Source organism: Ascidia mentula, chromosome 3 (genome assembly GCF_947561715.1).
Source record: "Ascidia mentula chromosome 3, kaAscMent1.1, whole genome shotgun sequence".
NCBI lineage: Eukaryota > Metazoa > Chordata > Ascidiacea > Phlebobranchia > Ascidiidae > Ascidia > Ascidia mentula.
The window spans coordinates 10,530,822-10,549,902 of record NC_138568.1 but is presented as its reverse complement, the minus strand read 5'-3'; the positions used below and the strand labels follow the sequence as shown (position 1 = coordinate 10,549,902).

General features: G+C 37.6%; 5 protein-coding genes across 6 annotated transcripts; 1 reads left to right on the top strand and 4 right to left on the bottom strand.

The window, feature by feature from the left end:
• Positions 1-463: 463 nt before the first annotated feature.
• Positions 464-1,489, bottom strand: LOC145895593 (uncharacterized). The gene is made up of 4 exons (XM_082984395.1): positions 1,238-1,489; positions 953-1,100; positions 708-814; positions 464-562 (listed from the first exon to the last, which is right to left on the bottom strand). Exons 1-4 carry the CDS (start codon positions 1,487-1,489, stop codon positions 464-466), a joined length of 606 nt encoding a protein of 201 aa, XP_082840521.1.
• A 1,625-nt stretch (positions 1,490-3,114) lies between these two features.
• LOC145895592 (uncharacterized) lies at positions 3,115-4,401 on the bottom strand. The gene is made up of 3 exons (XM_082984394.1): positions 4,150-4,401; positions 3,449-3,596; positions 3,115-3,233 (listed from the first exon to the last, which is right to left on the bottom strand). The coding sequence occupies exons 1-3, from the start codon at positions 4,399-4,401 to the stop codon at positions 3,115-3,117; spliced, it is 519 nt and encodes a 172-aa protein (XP_082840520.1).
• Positions 4,402-6,568: 2,167 nt separating this feature from the next.
• Positions 6,569-10,924, bottom strand: LOC145895591 (solute carrier family 35 member G1-like). The gene is made up of 3 exons (XM_082984392.1): positions 10,179-10,924; positions 9,603-10,094; positions 6,569-6,792 (listed from the first exon to the last, which is right to left on the bottom strand). The coding sequence occupies exons 1-3, from the start codon at positions 10,570-10,572 to the stop codon at positions 6,569-6,571; spliced, it is 1,110 nt and encodes a 369-aa protein (XP_082840518.1). The 5' UTR covers positions 10,573-10,924.
• A 2,469-nt stretch (positions 10,925-13,393) lies between these two features.
• Positions 13,394-17,300, top strand: LOC145894724 (solute carrier family 2, facilitated glucose transporter member 5-like). Of its 2 annotated transcripts, none has more exons than XR_014401565.1 (11): positions 13,394-13,562; positions 14,417-14,548; positions 14,657-14,809; positions 14,891-15,002; positions 15,051-15,172; positions 15,338-15,438; positions 15,528-15,675; positions 15,742-15,936; positions 16,316-16,479; positions 16,557-16,714; positions 16,833-16,974. XR_014401565.1 is itself a non-coding variant. In XM_082983370.1 (11 exons), the coding sequence occupies exons 1-11, from the start codon at positions 13,551-13,553 to the stop codon at positions 17,076-17,078; spliced, it is 1,527 nt and encodes a 508-aa protein (XP_082839496.1). In that variant the 5' UTR covers positions 13,394-13,550; the 3' UTR covers positions 17,079-17,300. The 2 variants fall into 2 exon arrangements, 1 of the variants encoding a protein (XP_082839496.1); XM_082983370.1 differs by having other exon boundaries at positions 16,316-16,463; positions 16,833-17,300.
• A 142-nt stretch (positions 17,301-17,442) lies between these two features.
• Positions 17,443-18,586, bottom strand: LOC145895590 (multiple coagulation factor deficiency protein 2 homolog). Its single transcript, XM_082984391.1, has 5 exons — positions 18,570-18,586; positions 18,097-18,267; positions 17,894-17,977; positions 17,708-17,829; positions 17,443-17,606 (listed from the first exon to the last, which is right to left on the bottom strand). Exons 1-5 carry the CDS (start codon positions 18,584-18,586, stop codon positions 17,494-17,496), a joined length of 507 nt encoding a protein of 168 aa, XP_082840517.1. The 3' UTR covers positions 17,443-17,493.
• Positions 18,587-19,081: the final 495 nt, after the last annotated feature.

Genomic DNA, 19,081 nt, shown 5'->3' with positions numbered 1-19,081 from the left:
TTAAAGTTTGGTGCGGGTAGGAATGAAAAGTTTCCCGCAAAACAACATTTTACAGGGTTCATTTCTTGTACTCCATGTACAGGAAATATATCATAGAAATTATACAGAAATGAAGATTTCGAATTTTCCTCACTGTCCCCTACAACAAACTGCGCTTTCGATGGATTAACTCGCACACTTGAAACCTTTCATTTACTATATAAATGATTAAACTAGTTAATAATATCGAATAAACTTGATTCAAACAAAAATATAATGAAAAATTTATGGCTTGTTAATATTTTTACAAAATTTGTGAAACAAATGAAAAATCGATCTGATGACAAACGTTCTTGTCTAAAAAGTGTCCGCACTTACAGAAACTTGCCATAAAGAAGATATAAGCAGTACGACAAAAGACAAACTAATACACACAACACAAACAAAACTTCTCTCTTGATTCTTTGAAATAAATATCCTTCGTTTACGATTTCATCAAAAATTTGCCCGCCCTTGTTTCTGTGTGGGAAGGGCGTCTGTGGAATTGGCTTCCCGAGAAACTTACACAAGGGTTCCCAACCATCTTTGAGGTTGAAGTGTAAGAATTGGTCTTTGGGTGTGGTCTATGTGAAAATAATTACAACTAAATCTGTACATCATGAGGACAATAGATTTCAACAAAGCGGCAAAAAATACATTTTTTTTGTTTAAATCGAACAAAAACTTACTGCAGCAACATAAAGGTTGTGTTGATTGTATCGCATTTTTGCGGCGCTTTCATTGACATGTCCTTTCTGCAATGTTCCAGATGGCGCGAGACTCAGGCCGTAGCGCACTGTAAGGCATCACAATTTAAAACACATAAATGGTGTTTTAAACATCCAAGAATTGATTTTTTTGTGATTAATTCATGATATTAAAACATTATACATAATTTTGATTAAAATGTCTGGTAAGTTAAAATGTGTTTCACCTCCGCTGTTGGCGTATTGCTGGACTCGAAGGCCTGTGGGTGATAATGTCAATAGCAAACGAACTAGGAAGTTGGAACGGATGACTTTTATCTGATGAAGTGCACTTGCACACCACTCGTCTTCATTTCTGCGTGTTGTTAGAATAACCTGCACCATACAAGTTGTTCGGGTTAACTTGTTATGGGGCAATGCATTCAAACCAAACACAACAAGTTGTGTATGGTTAAAACATACCTGCTTCATATATTTTGAAACAACTTTGCTTTGTCAACCTTCTTACTCACCTTAGCGTCAGGAAAGGCTCGATGAAGTTCTTCCCACAAAAAACAGGCTGGAATATCAGTTACTGCATCAACTCCTTCAAACATACGTCGGTATTCATCCGCAGAGCACCCTTCATCCATAGCTTTCTTCAAACCTTTTCGTAAATACCATAATTGCTCCTCAAAGTCGTACACATTGTACCCGAGTGTGCGAAGAGCGGTGCATAATGATTTGGTGCCTGTCTTTGGCATTCCCGCACATATTACCTTCATTTTGTTTCCTTTCCTAATGCTACCCCGCCTTTAAATAAAATATCAGGCTTGTATTTATCTGTAAGACATCGTCGGATACTACTTAATTGTCTGATATCTAAGCAACCATCAAATATAAAAAAGCACAAAAATGCACTTCTCTCATATTTTGTAACCGCTTGTAAGATAGAGATCTGGCTTTGGCCATATTCCGGATTAACCTGAGCGTTTTGCTGTTAGTCTGAAAACAGTTTCAAAGTTCAAAAAATTTACTGTAATTGTGAGTTCACTGACCCACAGCGCGCAGGGTTTGTGTACATAACTTGGTTTATAAATGTTTGCGCTCTGCTATGTCACTAAATTCTGGAAACTTTCTTTCCCCTCTTTGTATGCAATCTTTACTTGAAAATACAAGTATTTCAAGTATATGAAAACACCTCTATGGCAACAATCACTTTTGCTAAACGGTAGTGTGCAAGATTCTTTGCATATTTTGCACTAAACTTGTTTTATTGGAATTATTGCGAGAGTTGGTCAAGCAAAAGCCATATACGAGACCTAGATAGCTCACTACTGCTTATTTACCCTCCCTTGTGAAAGGAGCTGCCTCTTGCCAAATTATAGTTTAAATTTTATTTTAAAACAGCGATGGGAGGAAACGGTAAAATGTTTTGCCGCACTTTTTCTAAAGTATTACAAACGTGGAAAGGCAATTAAACACATGTTAAACGTGAGTAAAACCGACATCCATTTACCGGAATCTATTTGTTTTTCGAGAAAGGCACATGTACCGTAATGTGAGCGGTCTGTAAACACGAGAGAGAACATTTCTCCTTGCTGAACGAAGTAGTTCATCGCATCGTCGTTATTTTACGGACTCGTTCTGACTATAGTTACTGGACCAGCTGCAACATTTTACACGGGGCCCATAATACTACGGAACATGTTAAAATTGCAATGATTGCAGTGAACACACACCATGCTGCAAATGTGATTTGCGTAATTATGATTTTCAACATATTTTCAATGAAAAATCAACAGAAGTAATAACAGAAGATAAAAGTTGTTGAATGAATATGGCTGCATTTACAGAAACTTGTCGCACAAAAAATATAAACCGTACGACAAAAGACAAGCTAATACACACAACGTAAACAAAAACTCTTTTTTGATTTGTCGAAATAAATATCCTTCGTTTACGATTTCATCAAAAATTTGCCCGCCCTTGTTTCTGTGTGGGAAGGGCGTCTGTGGAATTGGCTTCCCGAGAAACTTACACAAGGGTTCCCAACCATCTTTGAGGTTGAAATGTAAGAATTGGTCTTTGGGCGCGGTCTGTGCGAAAATCATTAGAACTGAAACTCCGCCCCTTGGGACAAAACTTACAGAAGGCTAATAGGAAATTTCTTTTTTGGAAAAATTCTTTAAGCGAAAAACTTACTGCAGCAATACAGGAATTGTATTCAATGTACCACATTTGTGCTGTTTATGGAGGGTATAAGGTTGCGAGATTTTTACAATATGTTGCATGGACAATATAATGCATGGCAGCCCTTAGAGACACAAGCTCCTAGTTTACTTAACTTCATTCTTAGATAGATGCAATTTGCAATATGTTTGTATTGTCAAAATAAAAAAGGATATACTTAAAAACTTACTGCAGCAACATAAAGGTTGTGTTGATTGTATCGCATTTTTGCGGCGTTTTCATTGACAGGTCCTTTCTGCAATGTTCCAGATGGCGCGAGACTCAGGCCGTAGCGCACTGTTTGCGTAAAAAGCATTGATAATGTTTGAAACACTATCCAAGTACAAATATGTGCTAAACTTTCCAGTAAAAATAACACATGTTAATATGTGTTCGCATCAGGTCAAAAACAGCGATATTTTGAGCTAGATTCAAGATCCACTTTTGACGTTCTTTCCGTGATTTATGCATGATGTTACACAACATTACAGTTAAAAATTAATGTGTTTCACCTCCGCTGCTGATGCATTCCTGGGCTCGGAAGCCTGTGGGCGTTAATATCATTAGCAAACGAACTATGAAGCTGGAACGACCGACTTTTATCTGATGAAGTGCACTTGTACACCACTCGTCTTCATTTCTGCGTGTTGTTAGAATAACCTGCACCATACAAGCGTGGTTTGGTTATTTGCTTGGGCAACTATAAATATTATCATATAAAAGCATAGGAGTCAATATGATCAGTAAGATCCAGGCAGTATATACTGTTTCAAGTCTAGTCGGTGACTGGCTTATAAATGTGCCTGTGAGTCACAGTCACCAGCTGCTCTGTCGAAACAGTGTGCACTGTCTGCAAATTACCAAAAGTCACTTTCTGGTAGAAAGAAATAAAGTGATAATCAGCAAAAGAAATAAAAACATTGATTGAAGTGCATATGGATAGCAGTTGTGAACTTCACAGTTCGCATCAATGGGTTTAATTGTTAGTGATGTATCCCATGGGATAACCCTAAAGAGCTACATGGATGGAAAATGTTGCTTGCCGTTCATTTATGTGAAACTAATCTCGTAGTGGTAAATAATTTGCCACATTATCTCATGTTGGTTCCCTCCAAAAATACTACCAAAGTGGACCGCGATCATATAAAGTTTGGGAACCACTGGTTTGGAGCATACAAGCTTTCCACCATTCTCTTCCATGTTGTACATATACCTTAGCGTCAGGAAAGGCTCGGTGAAGTTCTTCCCACAAAAAAGAGGCGGGAAAATCAGTTACTGCATCAACTCCATCAAACATACGTCGGTATTCATCCGCAGAGCACCCTTCATCCATAGCTTTCTTCAAACCGTTTCGCAAATACCATACTTGCTCCTCAAAGTCGTACACATTGTACCCGAGTGTGCGAAGAGCGGTGCATAATGATTTGGTGCCTGTCTTTGGCATTCCCGCACATATTACCTTCATTTTGTTTGTTATTCGTTATTCTATTCTGCTTCTTTAAACAAACATTCGCGAAATTTTCTTCAAATTTTAACACTATTACAAAAACTACTGTGCATAAATCTAATATCTAAGCAACCGTGCAGTACTGCGACAAACTATGAACTTTTCCTATGCTGGTAGTAGCTTTCAAGCAACTTGAAAATCAATATGTATGAACCTGGCGGTTTTTACTGAAAGATCGAGAAATTTACTGAAAGTAGGGGTTCATCGACCCACAGCTGCTGGGGTTTGTGTACTTAAGTTGGTTTATGAATGTTTGCGCTACTATGTCACTACTTTCTGGAAACTATCTTTCCCCTCTTTAAAAAGAAACACGTGCAGGCCTGGTATGTAAATACACCTCTTTGGCTGTGCACTTAGTTAATTACCAATGCCAGCAATGGCCCTGATTACGCAGACGAATTAATCTGCAGGAGGTCAAAGGTTTTTTGCTATTTTATTCATATCTCTAAACTGTCGCAGAATTCACTAGCAGACGGATAAATCAAAAAATAACTTTTACAATAAGAATCTGATGAAGCTTTTAATTGAACAGATACAAGATAGCAGTCACGTAACTGCTAGTATATACGCCAATGCGCCTGGTATCTTGTATCTGGTGACACAAAGCAGATGAATACGATATCACATAATTATGCAGTTTGAAGTTGTTTTTATACGCTACAGATCAATAGGTAATATGTGATGGTTAATTAAATTGCTATGAAGCAGAAATCACATCATTACACTTGGGCCCATTTGAATTAATGATAAAACACATACATTTGGAATTAGTGTTGAAAGTGAAACAATTTAGTTTTAATGAAGCTCGTGTCGCAATAAAATATTCCAATTTTGTGAGTCATTTTGTAAGGTAGAACTTGCATGCTCGAACAAACTATAGTAAACCATAGCACGTGGTGTTTATCTAAATATACAGTGGTTGGCTGTAGAGAGTGTGTGGGGAAGTAAATGTGTTTGGGAATGTAAGGATGACCTTGCACTCTCAACGTGACACAGGTTATCAATAATATTTGCAAGAAGAGGTTTTGAATTGACTGAACATTGTGTCAGCATGCTGCTCAATGCCGGATAAAGCAGACCTCTGTAGTCCAGTGAAGTGTTCATCATTGCAAAAACGGTCATTCATTGTGACGTATAAAAATGAACGTTAAACGCTGTGGGATTTCGCACAAGTGAGTTAAACACGCAAGCATGTTTCAACATATATTTCAAAAAAAACATTCGCGAACATGAAAATCTTTTTAGCACTGCTTTAGTTCATATTACGGTATTTATTGAAATTGGTAAAAGTAGCCTACGAGTATCCAAACCGTTGTAATAATAACAATCTTGTCTGCTTTCGCGTTTGCAAGTCAGTCAATTAGTGTATTTAACTGAAGCAACTTCTAGGGCTATGTATTATGCCTTAACAGCCTGCAGTAAACATGCTTGTGGGTGTTGCGACTGGTTGGTGTTTGCCGTTTTGATTCGCTCGGTCTCTTACCAATACCAGCAATGCTTCGAAGGCACTTACAACATCCTCATTAAGGTTAAATGCATATCGCCTGACTAGCTAACTGTCTTTCACTTCAGCAACTGGCAGTCACATAACAAACTGTTTATTAATTCAGGGTTGAGGAAATCAGATCTCAAGCCGGGAAATAGCTTAACGAGTATCATTAAAATAGCAGTTGTTGTCTCAAATAATGGAGCATCCAACACAACATAAATCAATTGTTCAGTAAATGCATTGTAGTTCATGCAGGCGGTCACAGCGCTAAAGCAATGATACGAAAAGGAAAAGGGTAATGTTACGCAATTACGGCGAAATGAATGTCTGTACAGGCTGCAACAACAATTACCTTAAAAAAACACTATAAGTCATGTTTTTCAATTTAATGGATATAAATTGGACAAAGGGTACTTTTGCTTATCATGCGTCGAACTTTTTTCCACTGGAATTGTTGTGACAGCTGGTCAAGTAAATGCCATATACGAGACCTCAATACAGTTTACTAAGAATAAGCGATCTAACACAAACAGTAATGAACCAAACTGCTATTCACCGGCATATATTTGTTTTTAGAGATCGACACATGTACCACCATGAAAGCAGTCCACGACTGAATCATTTCTCCTTGCTGAATTATTTATTGTAAGTGTTTAACGCTGTTACTGAAATGCAGCTAAATGTAATTAAAGATGCCCCTATTACACTGAGAAACGCCGACACCACACCAACAAACAGATACTCAAATAAAAAAGCAAAAACAACTTGACTTGTTCGGACTATGCTCACTGGACCAGCTGCCTCGTGTTTTAAAGCTAACATTTTGAACGTGGTACTTGATAAACCAGAACACGATGAAACTGCCATGAACAAGATGTCACTCATACATGGAAAAGAAGATCCATGTGTTATTGCGGTAAACACACATGATACTGCGATCCCCGGCATAGAATACAAGAACAAGAATTCGCTATAATGAACAGTCAAGCTGAATTTCCTTATTGCTACTATAGAGGTGGACAGTAGCAGTGCAGAGGAAACGGCCAGGGTTGCACCCAATGTTCTGCTGCTGTGCAAATTTTGTTGATTATAGCCGGAATCAGATCCAAAAAGAAACGTTGGTCTGGACACCAAAACCACTCCAGCCATCGCAATCAAAGCAAATACAATTCCTGAAATTCGACATTTTTCTGCAAATTAAAAAAAAACGCTTTTAGAATACAAAAGTTGATCAAAAATCATAGGATAACAAAGAGTAAAATATCTGTTCCATGCTATTTCAGCCTCCCAACTTTAAAAGTCGTGTCTGTATTATAAAAAGCCACATATGGTGGTTGCCTGTCCTGCATGGTAAACGGTTTTTGGTCAAGAAATTGATCCCCTTATTTTGGAAAGAGATACATTAACCCGATATTGGGCAGACTGATTTGATGCATGGGTCTACATACACGGCATACACAAGTTTTCTAATCTACGATCATTTTTAGATCTAGGATTTTTTTGAGGCGCCTTTTTGGCGTTCGACAGACACTTTATGGGATTCGTAGGGCTTTCTCTTATTACAGCGAGAATCAAACCCAATTCTCTTTAGGTTAGACTTTGGTCAGTTGCCGGGTTTTTATAGTCACGATGCCTTGCAAACACGGGACAACTCCCATAAACAGCTTGAAACGGCGCTGACCGCGACACACGCCTGTGTTCATACTCGATCAAGCGGAACGTATCACATTCTGGGTTATACTGTGGGCGATTTTAATATTACATTCCCTTTTTAAAACGCCTTACCATATACCAATATGACTTGTGGCATTACGGAATAGTCACAAAAACAATGATTACTAATAGAAACTAACTTTTGAAACATTTATTGTCTGATCGACTAAATGGAAATTAATTGGGTAATCCAAGTTAGTTCCAAGAGTATTTAAGCACCCATTGTTTCCTAAAGCTTCCCTGCCGAAAATACTTTGGAAGTGACCTTTTACAACAACCACAATGCTTCAATGTACATGTTTAATAAGGACAAATATACAGCTGCTACATTTTCCAAAACTCTGTTTCCTTTGTACTATTACAGAAGTTATTTTTGTAAGGAACACATACCTTTAAGGAAAAAATGTGCGAAGAAACCAACCATCACCACATGGGTGGCGTGTATTGCAGCTGCGTCACCCAGTGGCAGCATTGTGACACTGAAAAAGTAAGACGTTGCGGCGAATGTACTCACCATCATAGCAAATATGAGCAACAAGTACGTTCGAAGATCATGTTTGACAAACGGGCCATTTGTCTTCGTGTGAATCGGTAACATCATCACATACTGGAGAGAATAACGCATCAACAAAACTTGCCCCGCTCCGGAATTTTGCAAAAATTTTACCAGAAGTCCTGCTGCTGAATAGCACGCAGCAGACAGAAATGCATAGCTAAGTCCCAGCATCGACGAACATTTCGTTCGGCATTTACTGACTTTTTGTGTCGCATTCACTGACTCTACACTTGACTCCACAAATTCGTCCATCCTACCTTCTTCAAGAAAAGGTGTTCAAGATGACAGAATTTTATGTCTTTACCATTTTATAAACTGAACGACGAAATTAACATTGTTGTAACTGTAAAATTCTACTGTAAAGAAAAGATAATAACCCTTGTTTTGAACTGCTGAGCACGCAAAGTAAGGCAGTCTACAACAACGCAAACATGTTTCATTCTAGCTCTTGTACTGGCAGCTAAAGCTGTTGCTGCCTGTGCCAATTTCGACAGATTGCACGGATGACTGGGCAGTGTTTCGAAAAATCGCATGCACTTAATGTAAACAACAAATAAAGCCAAAATTGCCTAGAACTATTATAGACACTTTAAATATGATTAAAAGACTGTATGTAAACAAGAAGTGTGCTCGCTTCCTTTATTATCAACAAATCAATAGCTTTGAAGTTAGTCAGTTTGATAACCGCTGACTTGTGACAACACGGAATGGTCACTACATAATATTACTCAATACACGTTAAGTCTCTCTTCGTCTCTATGTACAGACATCTTTATTGTTTAAATAAGTTTACGTACTGTTTTGTTTTTAATTTGGTCAGCGTTTTTACAACTATAAACATTTTATTTCACCATATAACGCCAAAACGTACAATTTGATTTTCAATATTTGTTTTTTGTGTTTTGTTTTTAATGAAAAATCACCAAACAAACACACGAAAAAAGTTCTTGCATAAAAAGTGTCCACATTTACACAAACTTGGGACAGAGTAAATTGTTGAGAAAGTAAGCAGTGAGGTATTTACGCACATTCAAATAAATATATTTTAAATATATTGCTAGCAGGGCATCGCTGTTACAGGGTAACCAATCGTAGTTGTATAGACGAAAAGAAATATTTGCATTAAATATCTTTAGTTTGCTTTAAAAAAGCACGAAAAATGTTCGGATATTAACCAACATTACCAAAAAATTCCTATAAAAGTAAACACTAAAAAAAGATACGAATCAATGCAACGAACTTATTGTTTTCATTGGTTTTGTTTAAGTTTAAGATGCACTCGTGCTTAATCAACCTCTTTCAAATCAAATTCACTGTTTGAAATATTGAACTGCTTGGAATGGTTTCGATTTCTGTAAATATTAATTGCGGTCACAGAAATGCAACTGAAGATAATTAAACCAGCCCCAATAAGACTATGAACTGCTGGTTGAAAACCACGAATCAAGTAATCTAAAAGAAATGCGAATACAACTTGGCTAGATGTAACAATAGTTACCGGGCCGGCAGCTTCGTATTTTAGTGCCAGTATTTTAAACGCAGCGTTCAATATTGCTGCACATGAAGACATTGCCATGATAAAAATATCATATAAGCAAGGACATACGAATCCGTTTGTGATCACCATGGAACCAAAACCAAGCGTCATTCCAGATATGGATGTAAAAAAAAGAAATTCTGTAAAATGAACCTTGGCGCTAACTTTTCTTATTCCAACCAACGTCACACTCGCAAGCAATGCAGAAATCGCCGCCAAAATAAGCCCCGACATTCTGTTGCTTCCTTCACTGGAAAGTTCGGTGTCTTGTCCGAATAGAAACGTTGGTCTTGACACGAACACTAACCCGACCAATGACACGACAGAGAAAAATATCCCGGAAAGTCTGATTTGTTCTGTGGAAAATACGTCGAAAACATTCTGACGCGATCAACATTTTATATTTTGGCAAAGTAAGTACAAAATCACTTATATATTACCTTTCAAAAATATATGTGCTGCGAATCCCACCAAAACCACGTTAACTGAGAATATGGCTGTAGCGTCACCTAATGGCAACATGGTGATGCTAAAGAAAAAAGTTGTAACACTGCTAGAACCAATTAACACTGTCATAAATAGAATTAGACTTGTTTGCTTTTTCCTTTCGGCAAAAAGTGTTTTTCTTTTGGTGTAAAATGGCAACATCAACATATACTGCATTGAAAATCGAAGAAATAGTGCTTCACCAGCGCCAGCGTTTTGCAAATACTTGATTATGAGACCAGATATCGCATAAGACAAGGCTGAAATGAGGGCCAACGTTAGACCCAACATAGATGAGCATGAGTTCCCACGTTGTTTCAACTTTCCTCGCTTTTCGTTTGCGGACATTTTTTCCTGATGTTTCTTTCTGTGGAACCAATATGCTGATATTTAAGAGAGATAATTAAGAAATCCTCCACTTTCGAAAGTTGTTCAATAAAATGAAATCAAATTTGCTTTTCCACATTGCCACCAGTATGAACAAGACGTATCGCAAATAGAATGGCTGTTCAAACCATTAGGTTGACTGCCACAATAATTAAAAATCAGCTGAATATTGTAATGGTCTGCTTTAAAGTGGTTTAAAAAACAAGATGGATATCTTGTTTTCTGAATGGTATTGATCATCAATAGCTGAATAACCAATAATTATTAAACAACACCACAAGTTCTGTGGAATTCAAACTGTTCTTTCCTAGCTGCTGGTCAGCACATTCGACAGACTGCTGTGCACACATCATCGCGATTGATAAGCTAAATCCACTCACGCATGGTCCCGTTACTAAAACGCAACTCAAGCGTACAATGCCTTGTTTACTTACACAGATCTGTCATGAAGGGTCATACATAGTACCGTTTTAATAGGCGACATGTTTGCTTCCGACAACCCTATCCAATGCAGTTGAATTACACAGAGCAAAATCGAAAAATAAGTTTACATGCCTTAATATTGGTTTTCCACATGGTACAAGCAATATTTTTCAGTTACTTTTTCGCTTGAGAACATGCTGCGAACAAAAGGTGACCTTTATTAGTTTTATTCCTGTTGTACTGTACCGCAATGTTAAAGGTACAACACCCAAATAGAATGAGCAAGTTTTTACATGATATTTTGTTGTCGTCAAATGGCCGACTTGTGTCATGTAAACAATCTTTATGATTGTTCGGTGTGCCGTAAACTCCGTTTAACTTCCAACAAGGTGTGTGGAAACAATGTGACTAATTGAACCATAGAATACTAAGGCATGGAATGGAAATACTTTTCGTCACGCATGATTACGCGAAACGAAAAATGCATCGGCTTAAATGCCATTTTGCCGTTTTTCAGCGGGTACTCTTATTTAATGAAACAACGTGTATTGGTTTAAAAGAAATTCAAGTACTTCCATCTTTAACCTTTCAAAATATGTAGATGGTTTTAAATATGACGCACTATAATATACTTTTATCCGTCTGTTACAATTCACCTTACTGGCCGAAAACTTTTTAATACGTCATCGCGTCAACTTCAAAGATGTAGCGAAGTTTCTGTTCCATGTTTTAGTATTCTATGATTTAACAATGGCGCTAGACAATTTGGCTGGCTGGTGAAGGTAAATATTGAATTTGTTGATTCATTGCACGATGCATCGACGGTATTGTTTAGTGATGTGTACAACAATCTTTTTGTGCCAGGGTTGTGTCCGTTTATAACCCGGTAGTAATGCATTATGTGCATGGCAATCCAAATTTATTTTAATTAATTGGCTGACTCGCACGCTATTTGCTTGTTTTTGTGTTCTGTAAAAAACCGTCGCCCTTTCCCGCCATCTGTCAGTTTCTTGACATTATGACGTTACACTTGTATGCGGGTTCAGAGGGCGATTCAGCTACAAATAAATAAAGTGACATTCCATACAATGCATCGTAGTGCAACTTTAATCTGGCGATAAAATAAACATTGTATATAACTTGTGATGGACAAAATGCAGAACTGCACGGTATCAAAAAGCACTTATCCTAAAAGTTACTATTGCGGACGCCTGCTATGACATTGGAGCTGATTTCCTCACTTAGAACTGCCGTTCTTGGGATGGTGCAATCGCTCAGTAAATCATCGGCCTATAACTTCGCAATCTTATACGTAATACAACCTAATAAATCGCCAATAACAATTTTAATAAAAAAGCTTAAAATATCAAAATATATGGAAGGTATTACCATGCTTTCGCCCCACTGGGCAGGCCCATTAAACTTGGAGATCTCAGCTATCGCATTCTAATCATAAGGTTCACAGGCTTCGCAACCAAGGCATTGCAGCCAAGCTGGATCAGCCACTTTTCCCGACAAGTCGGGGCTACAGGAGCTCTGTGGTTTCACGGGGTATATTGTGGCCAAGGTACACTGCGCAAGCGCACAACTTGATAGGCAATATACAGGAGTCCACAACCACCGAGTCGCGGCGGAAATTTGTTCGTGAGGAATTTGTGACGGGTTCGTATGAAATGAATCTCAATTCAAGACCTACCCCAGAGAGCAATATTTGACAAACTGTTTTGTATACTGAGAGCTGATTGGTCGGTTATGTCACGTGATGTTATATACCGCTTAAAACAATATAATACAAGAACAAAGATAAAGGATAATATAAACAATGGAGCATCGTAGCTACCTGATAAACATGGTGTAAGGTGATTTACATACTTAGGGCTAATGCTTCTGGTGTCTTTGGGAGCATAAGTCGGTTCCACGTTAACAGAAGACAATCGATCGGGTGTCAAAGTAGGGCACATTATGTTGTTTATTTTTAAACGAAAATAGGTTGTTAACAGAATGTGTTGTGCTTTACGAAGGCGTTATTGGGTTGCGCAAGAGGCTGCAATCGATTGTGGTTGCATGGTGCTTGTTTAATGCTGCAAAGGGCATAACGTCATGATATCTGAGGTTCGCATAAGTTACTGTTACACCCCTTTAGTAATACATCATCATTCTCATCATTACTGCCGACTATTCTTTGGAGTTTTAAAATTTTGTGTGTTATACTTTATGTATCTGTGGGTATTAGAGCACTTTTTCGTGCACGCTGTGTAAGCTCAGGTATCCATGTGCCTGTGGGTTTCTCAGCAACTAAGGGGCAGCGACCGTGACGAACAACTCATGCACTAGACTTTCTTTGGTGAAGTTCAGTCATATCAGAGACTTCTAATTCAAGCGGAACAAGCTCAGTAAAAAACGCAGTGCTCAGTCTCTAATTAGTAGTCTCTGATCGTAATGACAAGTATCAAAACGGCTTTTTGTAAAGATATTGAAGAAAATATTTGTTTTGCACAACGATATTGCTGTAAAGAATGGCCAAGCAGGTAATTCACCTATACAGTTTATCATAGTAATGTGCAGAAAACAACTGCTGCTTTTATCAGCAGTCAGTCAAACAACAAAATTCTATGATAAGCAATGTGGAGCCAATAATATGAATTGTGTATAAGCTGCAGACAGATGGCCACTGTTTCGACCTAAAAGGTCTCATCAGTGCAGCTGGTGTGACTATCAGACGACTTTGCTGACCAAACGGCCAAGCAAAGACTTCCACTTTGTGGTGACCAGGTGCACTGATGAGACCTTTTAGGTCGAAACAGTGGCCATCTGTCTGCAGCTTATAAACAAAATTCTAGTTCAACTAAACTTGAACGGTTCAACCTTGTACCAAGCAACTCAATTTTTAGGTTGCAAAGTTTGTGATTGCAACTTTGTTAATATTTCCTTCATAAAATATATTATTGTGACTTGGATTCTAAAACAAAAGAACTGTAAACGCCCTGGAGCAAAACAGTTTCAATTAAGAGCACATAAAAATGTCATTGTTTAAATGATGCGCTTTACTGTGTACGAGCGTGTCTTGTGTAATGACAAGCGTGAAACACTTTTAAACATGACAAGAAGACTTGAGTAGACAATTCGGGGCAAAAATCACACACTGAGGTAAAGAAAAGGGCAAAGTATCAGCAACTTCACACTCGCGTAAACAACATATAAACGTTCTTTAGAAATAGTTTTAACATTAATAAAAATCTAAATGTACCTAAAATACGAAGTACTGCTTTATTAAGGAAACACACTGGCAGCAAATGCTTGTTTTAAATGTTGGCCTCCATTGTTCCGGTTTCTGTTCTGCATGTGTATATGAGCTTATTGGTATTATTAATATGTTTTACAGAAAGTGACGTGCTACGCATTGGTCCCTGCACTTCTTACTGCATGTTGTTCTATTTTCCCCTACGGTTTCATTGTAGGCATATCAAACTCGGCCACAATCCCGTTTCAGCAGTTTTACAGGGAATCACACATGGTATGACTTCAAAGCAGAGAATTTTTTTGTTATGCTTTTCGTGTACTATACAGAAAACTGTACTTGTTATATCAGAAATATAACAAGTACGTGTCGATATATTTGTAGAGTCGGTACAACGTAGAACTCCCCAAAGCAACTTTGGACACACTTTGGACTTTAACTGCTGTTATACTTGCGATTGGTGGTTTGGTCGGATGTCTCCTTCTGGGCCCTCTGGTGGCAAGATTCGGCATTCGGACAACGATTGTTCACAGCCAGGTACGTTATTAGACGCAGAATTTTCTCGGAAATTTATTTCTGTCTGTGGTCTATTACTTTTGCCTTGTTGTCTGTTAAAAGGTGATTTGCTGCTTTGCTTCTCTGCTGATGAGCTTGTCGTTCGTATTGAAATCATACGAGTCGTTTATCATTGGACGATTAATCCTTGGAATATTTTGCGGAATTGGCTTGGGTATACCACTGTAAGCGTTAATCGTCTTCTAACACGTGATATGTTTAGGGGCGGCACCAATGTATATATCTGAAATTTCGGCCTTACACGTGCGTGGGATATTGGGAATGTGTGTGCCATTATGTGCTGTATCGGGAGTTACTATTGGTAACACGCTTGGCTTAAAACAGGTTTGCATTTGATACACATTTCTTGCGTTATTTATGCTTGCTGATGTCGATTACACAGTTTAAAAACCCAAATATAATATAATTACTTTGTTTAGAAAATGGATTTACATTGTATTTCTGCAAGGTGTTGCGTTGTGTGCTGTGATTTCAATATTGTGAATTTAGATTTTGGGCACTGCAACAACCTGGCCGTACCTTGTCGCAATCGCCGCTTTACCAAGTATAGCTTGCATTGCATACTCGCCATGGATGCCTCAAAGTCCCAAGTAAGTTATTGAATTGAATAAATGGGCAAACATCCTGTGCTTATGAATTTGACATATGCTTGTGACTTTGAGTGTGTGGTTCTTTATAGAGCACTCTACTTGGTCTATAATGACAACGAAGGCACAGAAAATCTTCTTAAAAAACTTCGTGGTAGCGATGACGTTGCAGATGAAATGTTGCTTCTTCAAGAAGAAAAGGAAGTCAGAAATAATCTAAAGCTTCTAACATTTTACGAGGCAATAATATTGTATCAATATGTAATAATATCTTCATCCCAACTTTCATTTGTTTGACAACCGCAGATGTTTACAACGAAACATGCCAGGTGGCAAATGTTATCAGCTGCAGTTCTCGGTGCAGCCTTTCAACTTAACGGACTGATTGGTATTCAGTTTTACCTCAATGGATTGTTAATTCGTTCTGGGATTTTGCCTGATGTTGTCGGTTATGTTGCTTTAAGCATCACGGGATTTCAAATATTGGTGATTTTTACGGGCGTAAGTCGACGTTTTTCTTTGACCGATAACATACAACACAAATCAAATAAGTCGGCTTGAAATGGTTCATGCATATATACTGTGACGAACTGGTTGAAAACCTTGCTCCACATGAATAATTTTTTTTTATTGTTTCTAACCAAAGGACACATTTTGTGTCGTGGATCGGTAAAATATCTGTTGGTAACACTTGAAAATATGCAGTTCTTGTTATAACAACATAAACAAATGTCAAACATCTGCAAATGAGTACCATGGAAAAAATATTTTAATTTAGAGTCCTCACTGTGACATTTATTACTCTGAAGACTACATGTATATTTTAACACAGGATTATTACTAATTTGTAACTTTTAAACTGAGAAAAATTACTTTTTAGGGATTCTTAAGCGAAAAATTCGGAAGGCGAATACTGTTGCTTGTTGGAAACTTCATTATTGTTATTTCTATAATTCTATACACGTTAGTAGTTGCTTTCCAATCATCAGTTCCTTGGTTGTCCTACGTCAGCATTGCTACGTTACTGGGTAATTGGGTTTTGGGGTAATTTTATTTTCATTCTTATCAGTAAGTATAGAATGTTTTCAACACATTTCAACATTAAAACATGCTTGCGACAGGAGCCGTATTTGGATTCTCTGTCGGCCCGGCAGCGATAACTTTCACAATTATTGCCGAACTGCTTGATCAGTCTGCACGACCAGCAGCAATGACTTTGGCTTCATCCATGTTATGGATTTGTTTGGCTTTGGTTTTCTTAGTAGCACCACTGCTGTTTGTAAGTTTTAAAAGTTTCATGCATTTCGACTTAATGAAAGTTTACAATCAAACAAGTGGTTTTGGCGCTCTGAAATTAAGTTTTCGTTACATTCGTAAACTGAAACTTGTATCCACAGGAACACCTCAAGTTTGGTGCTTTGCTCCCTTTCATGGCTGCGACAACCGCAGTGTTTGTATTTATATATGTCGTCATACCCGAAACAAAAGGAAAAAGTGTTGTTGAAATTCAAGCCCTGTACGCAAAACGCAATAACGTCACCATTAAGGATGTTGTTATATCATACGACAACCAAACAAATAACATATCCACTGTCAGTAACGATTTGAATAGTAAGGAAAAAGTACTTCAGGAAATCATGTGAACAATATGTAAATCAAGTAGTTGTATATTCATATCATGACCACTGTTTTCAGTGGTTTAGTTAACTACTATATTTACATGTTGCTGTGTTCATCGCCTACGTACAAAATACTTGGTTGGACGAACATTATGCAAAGGTCTATCCCCGATGTACAGTGATCATTGGATAAGAGCGTATATTGGTTGTTTGTTGCTTTTAGCGCAATAAACCGCAAAGATCTTGTGCAATCTTGCAATGTGAACTATGAAAACATTTGTTTTACTAAATTGCGTTTTTTCAGGAAAAGACAGTACGGTTTTACTACAATCGAAATTTCCTTGCTTCGTTGTAAAGACTTTTTGGTCCTAGACTGACCAGGCATTGCAATTATGTCAATTTATTTTTCGTAATTGTTCGATTTCATTAAGGCCGTTGCTTAATCCGTTTTGTCAATGAAATCAAAATGTCTGGTTTTCGATAAATATTCTGTCCATGAAATATATCCATCATCATTTGTGTCGGCTTCCTCCAATAAACTTTCCACGGCACCTAAATGCATAAAAATCAGTTCAAAATGATCCACGGAATATTTGCTGTGATACAAACTAGGTTACATTCTGATGATAATGGGAACATTTTTCAGGATATACCTATCATATATTCTTCTAATACTTCCGAAGTCCAGTTTTCACTTCGTGGTATAGTGGCTTCAGATAGAGCCATAAACAGTTCATTTCCATCCAACATTTGGTCCTTATTAGCATCATGCAAGCTGATAAAATAGCAATACTGTTTCAGTTGAACCATGCAAATGTAAAAATGTACAAACACTCAACGTAAAAAAATAAAACTCCATGTGTTCCTGGCTGATATTTTCCAACGCTAGGTCAATCAAAGCGCCCAACTCTCGCTGTAAGTGTCTGTACAAAAGGGGAAAATCAAAATAAAGTATGTACACAAGAACCGTTTTATTGTGCGAAGTTACAAGTTTCAATAGTTTTAATATTTATGTTTTTAATGTCATTCGGGTTGAACTTACTCTTTATCTTGAATTAAGTTTCCATCTTTGAAATTAAAAGAAGTTCCAGTGCTTAAAATCAGCGGTATTCTGTAAAAAATCCAAATACAAAAGAGCAGATGCTCACAATACCTCATCGTTAAGTTTAATTTAAACCTGGGCAACATTATTTTTGCCTTATACGCGCTGTACCTACAATGCATACAATTCAGTGTTTGATGAATAAACGCAGCTGGAGGTTTTCACATGGGCTTCCGCCAGCTTCGTGCTAAATTGTTATAAGCTAAACAAACTGTTTAATGAATGGTTTACTGGAGTTGAAAATGCAGTAAATTTGCAATATCAGTCGCGATTTTTTTTGGTCAATTTTGTTTTGCGATAAATTAAATTACAATAGAAATCAATACTATTTATTCTACGCATAAATGGTCATTTCGAATGCCGTTACGCGTGACTGCTGACAGCTTCTCTTTCTCCTCTCTCGAAGCGCTCACTTCACCCGCGGCGCCATTTTCTCAGAGAAGCGCCAGCGCGCAGGCGGTATTTCTTTTTTATGTGGCGAGTGGCGCAAATTTGTTGGTTTTATAGGAGCAAGAAAGATTTTGTTTATCACAAAACAATTGTTTGATTTGTGGTTGAGTGCAGTTTGTGGAAGATTTTAGTTATAGTTTCAGACAAATGTCACAGCTACAACTTGTAAAATGAGGTTTAATTGGGCAAATCGTTCTGTGGCGCACATCGAAACAAAGAGAGGGGCGTGCCGCGCGCCATCTTGCTCTCGTTCGAGAGAGGAACCTATCGCGAATTTGCGCGGCGCTGTAAAAATTAATTTAAATATTCAGCCAATGATTGTCCAATTTCAAAAAAGTTAGCAATTTTTTTCCTCAATAAGAATGAAGATTGAAATGGTTTTAAAGTACCAATTGATGGTTGGATTTTTGCTAATTTTACAAAAAAATGTTTACCTCGAAAATAAACCTTCAGGCATTGATGCAGCTTTGCGTTT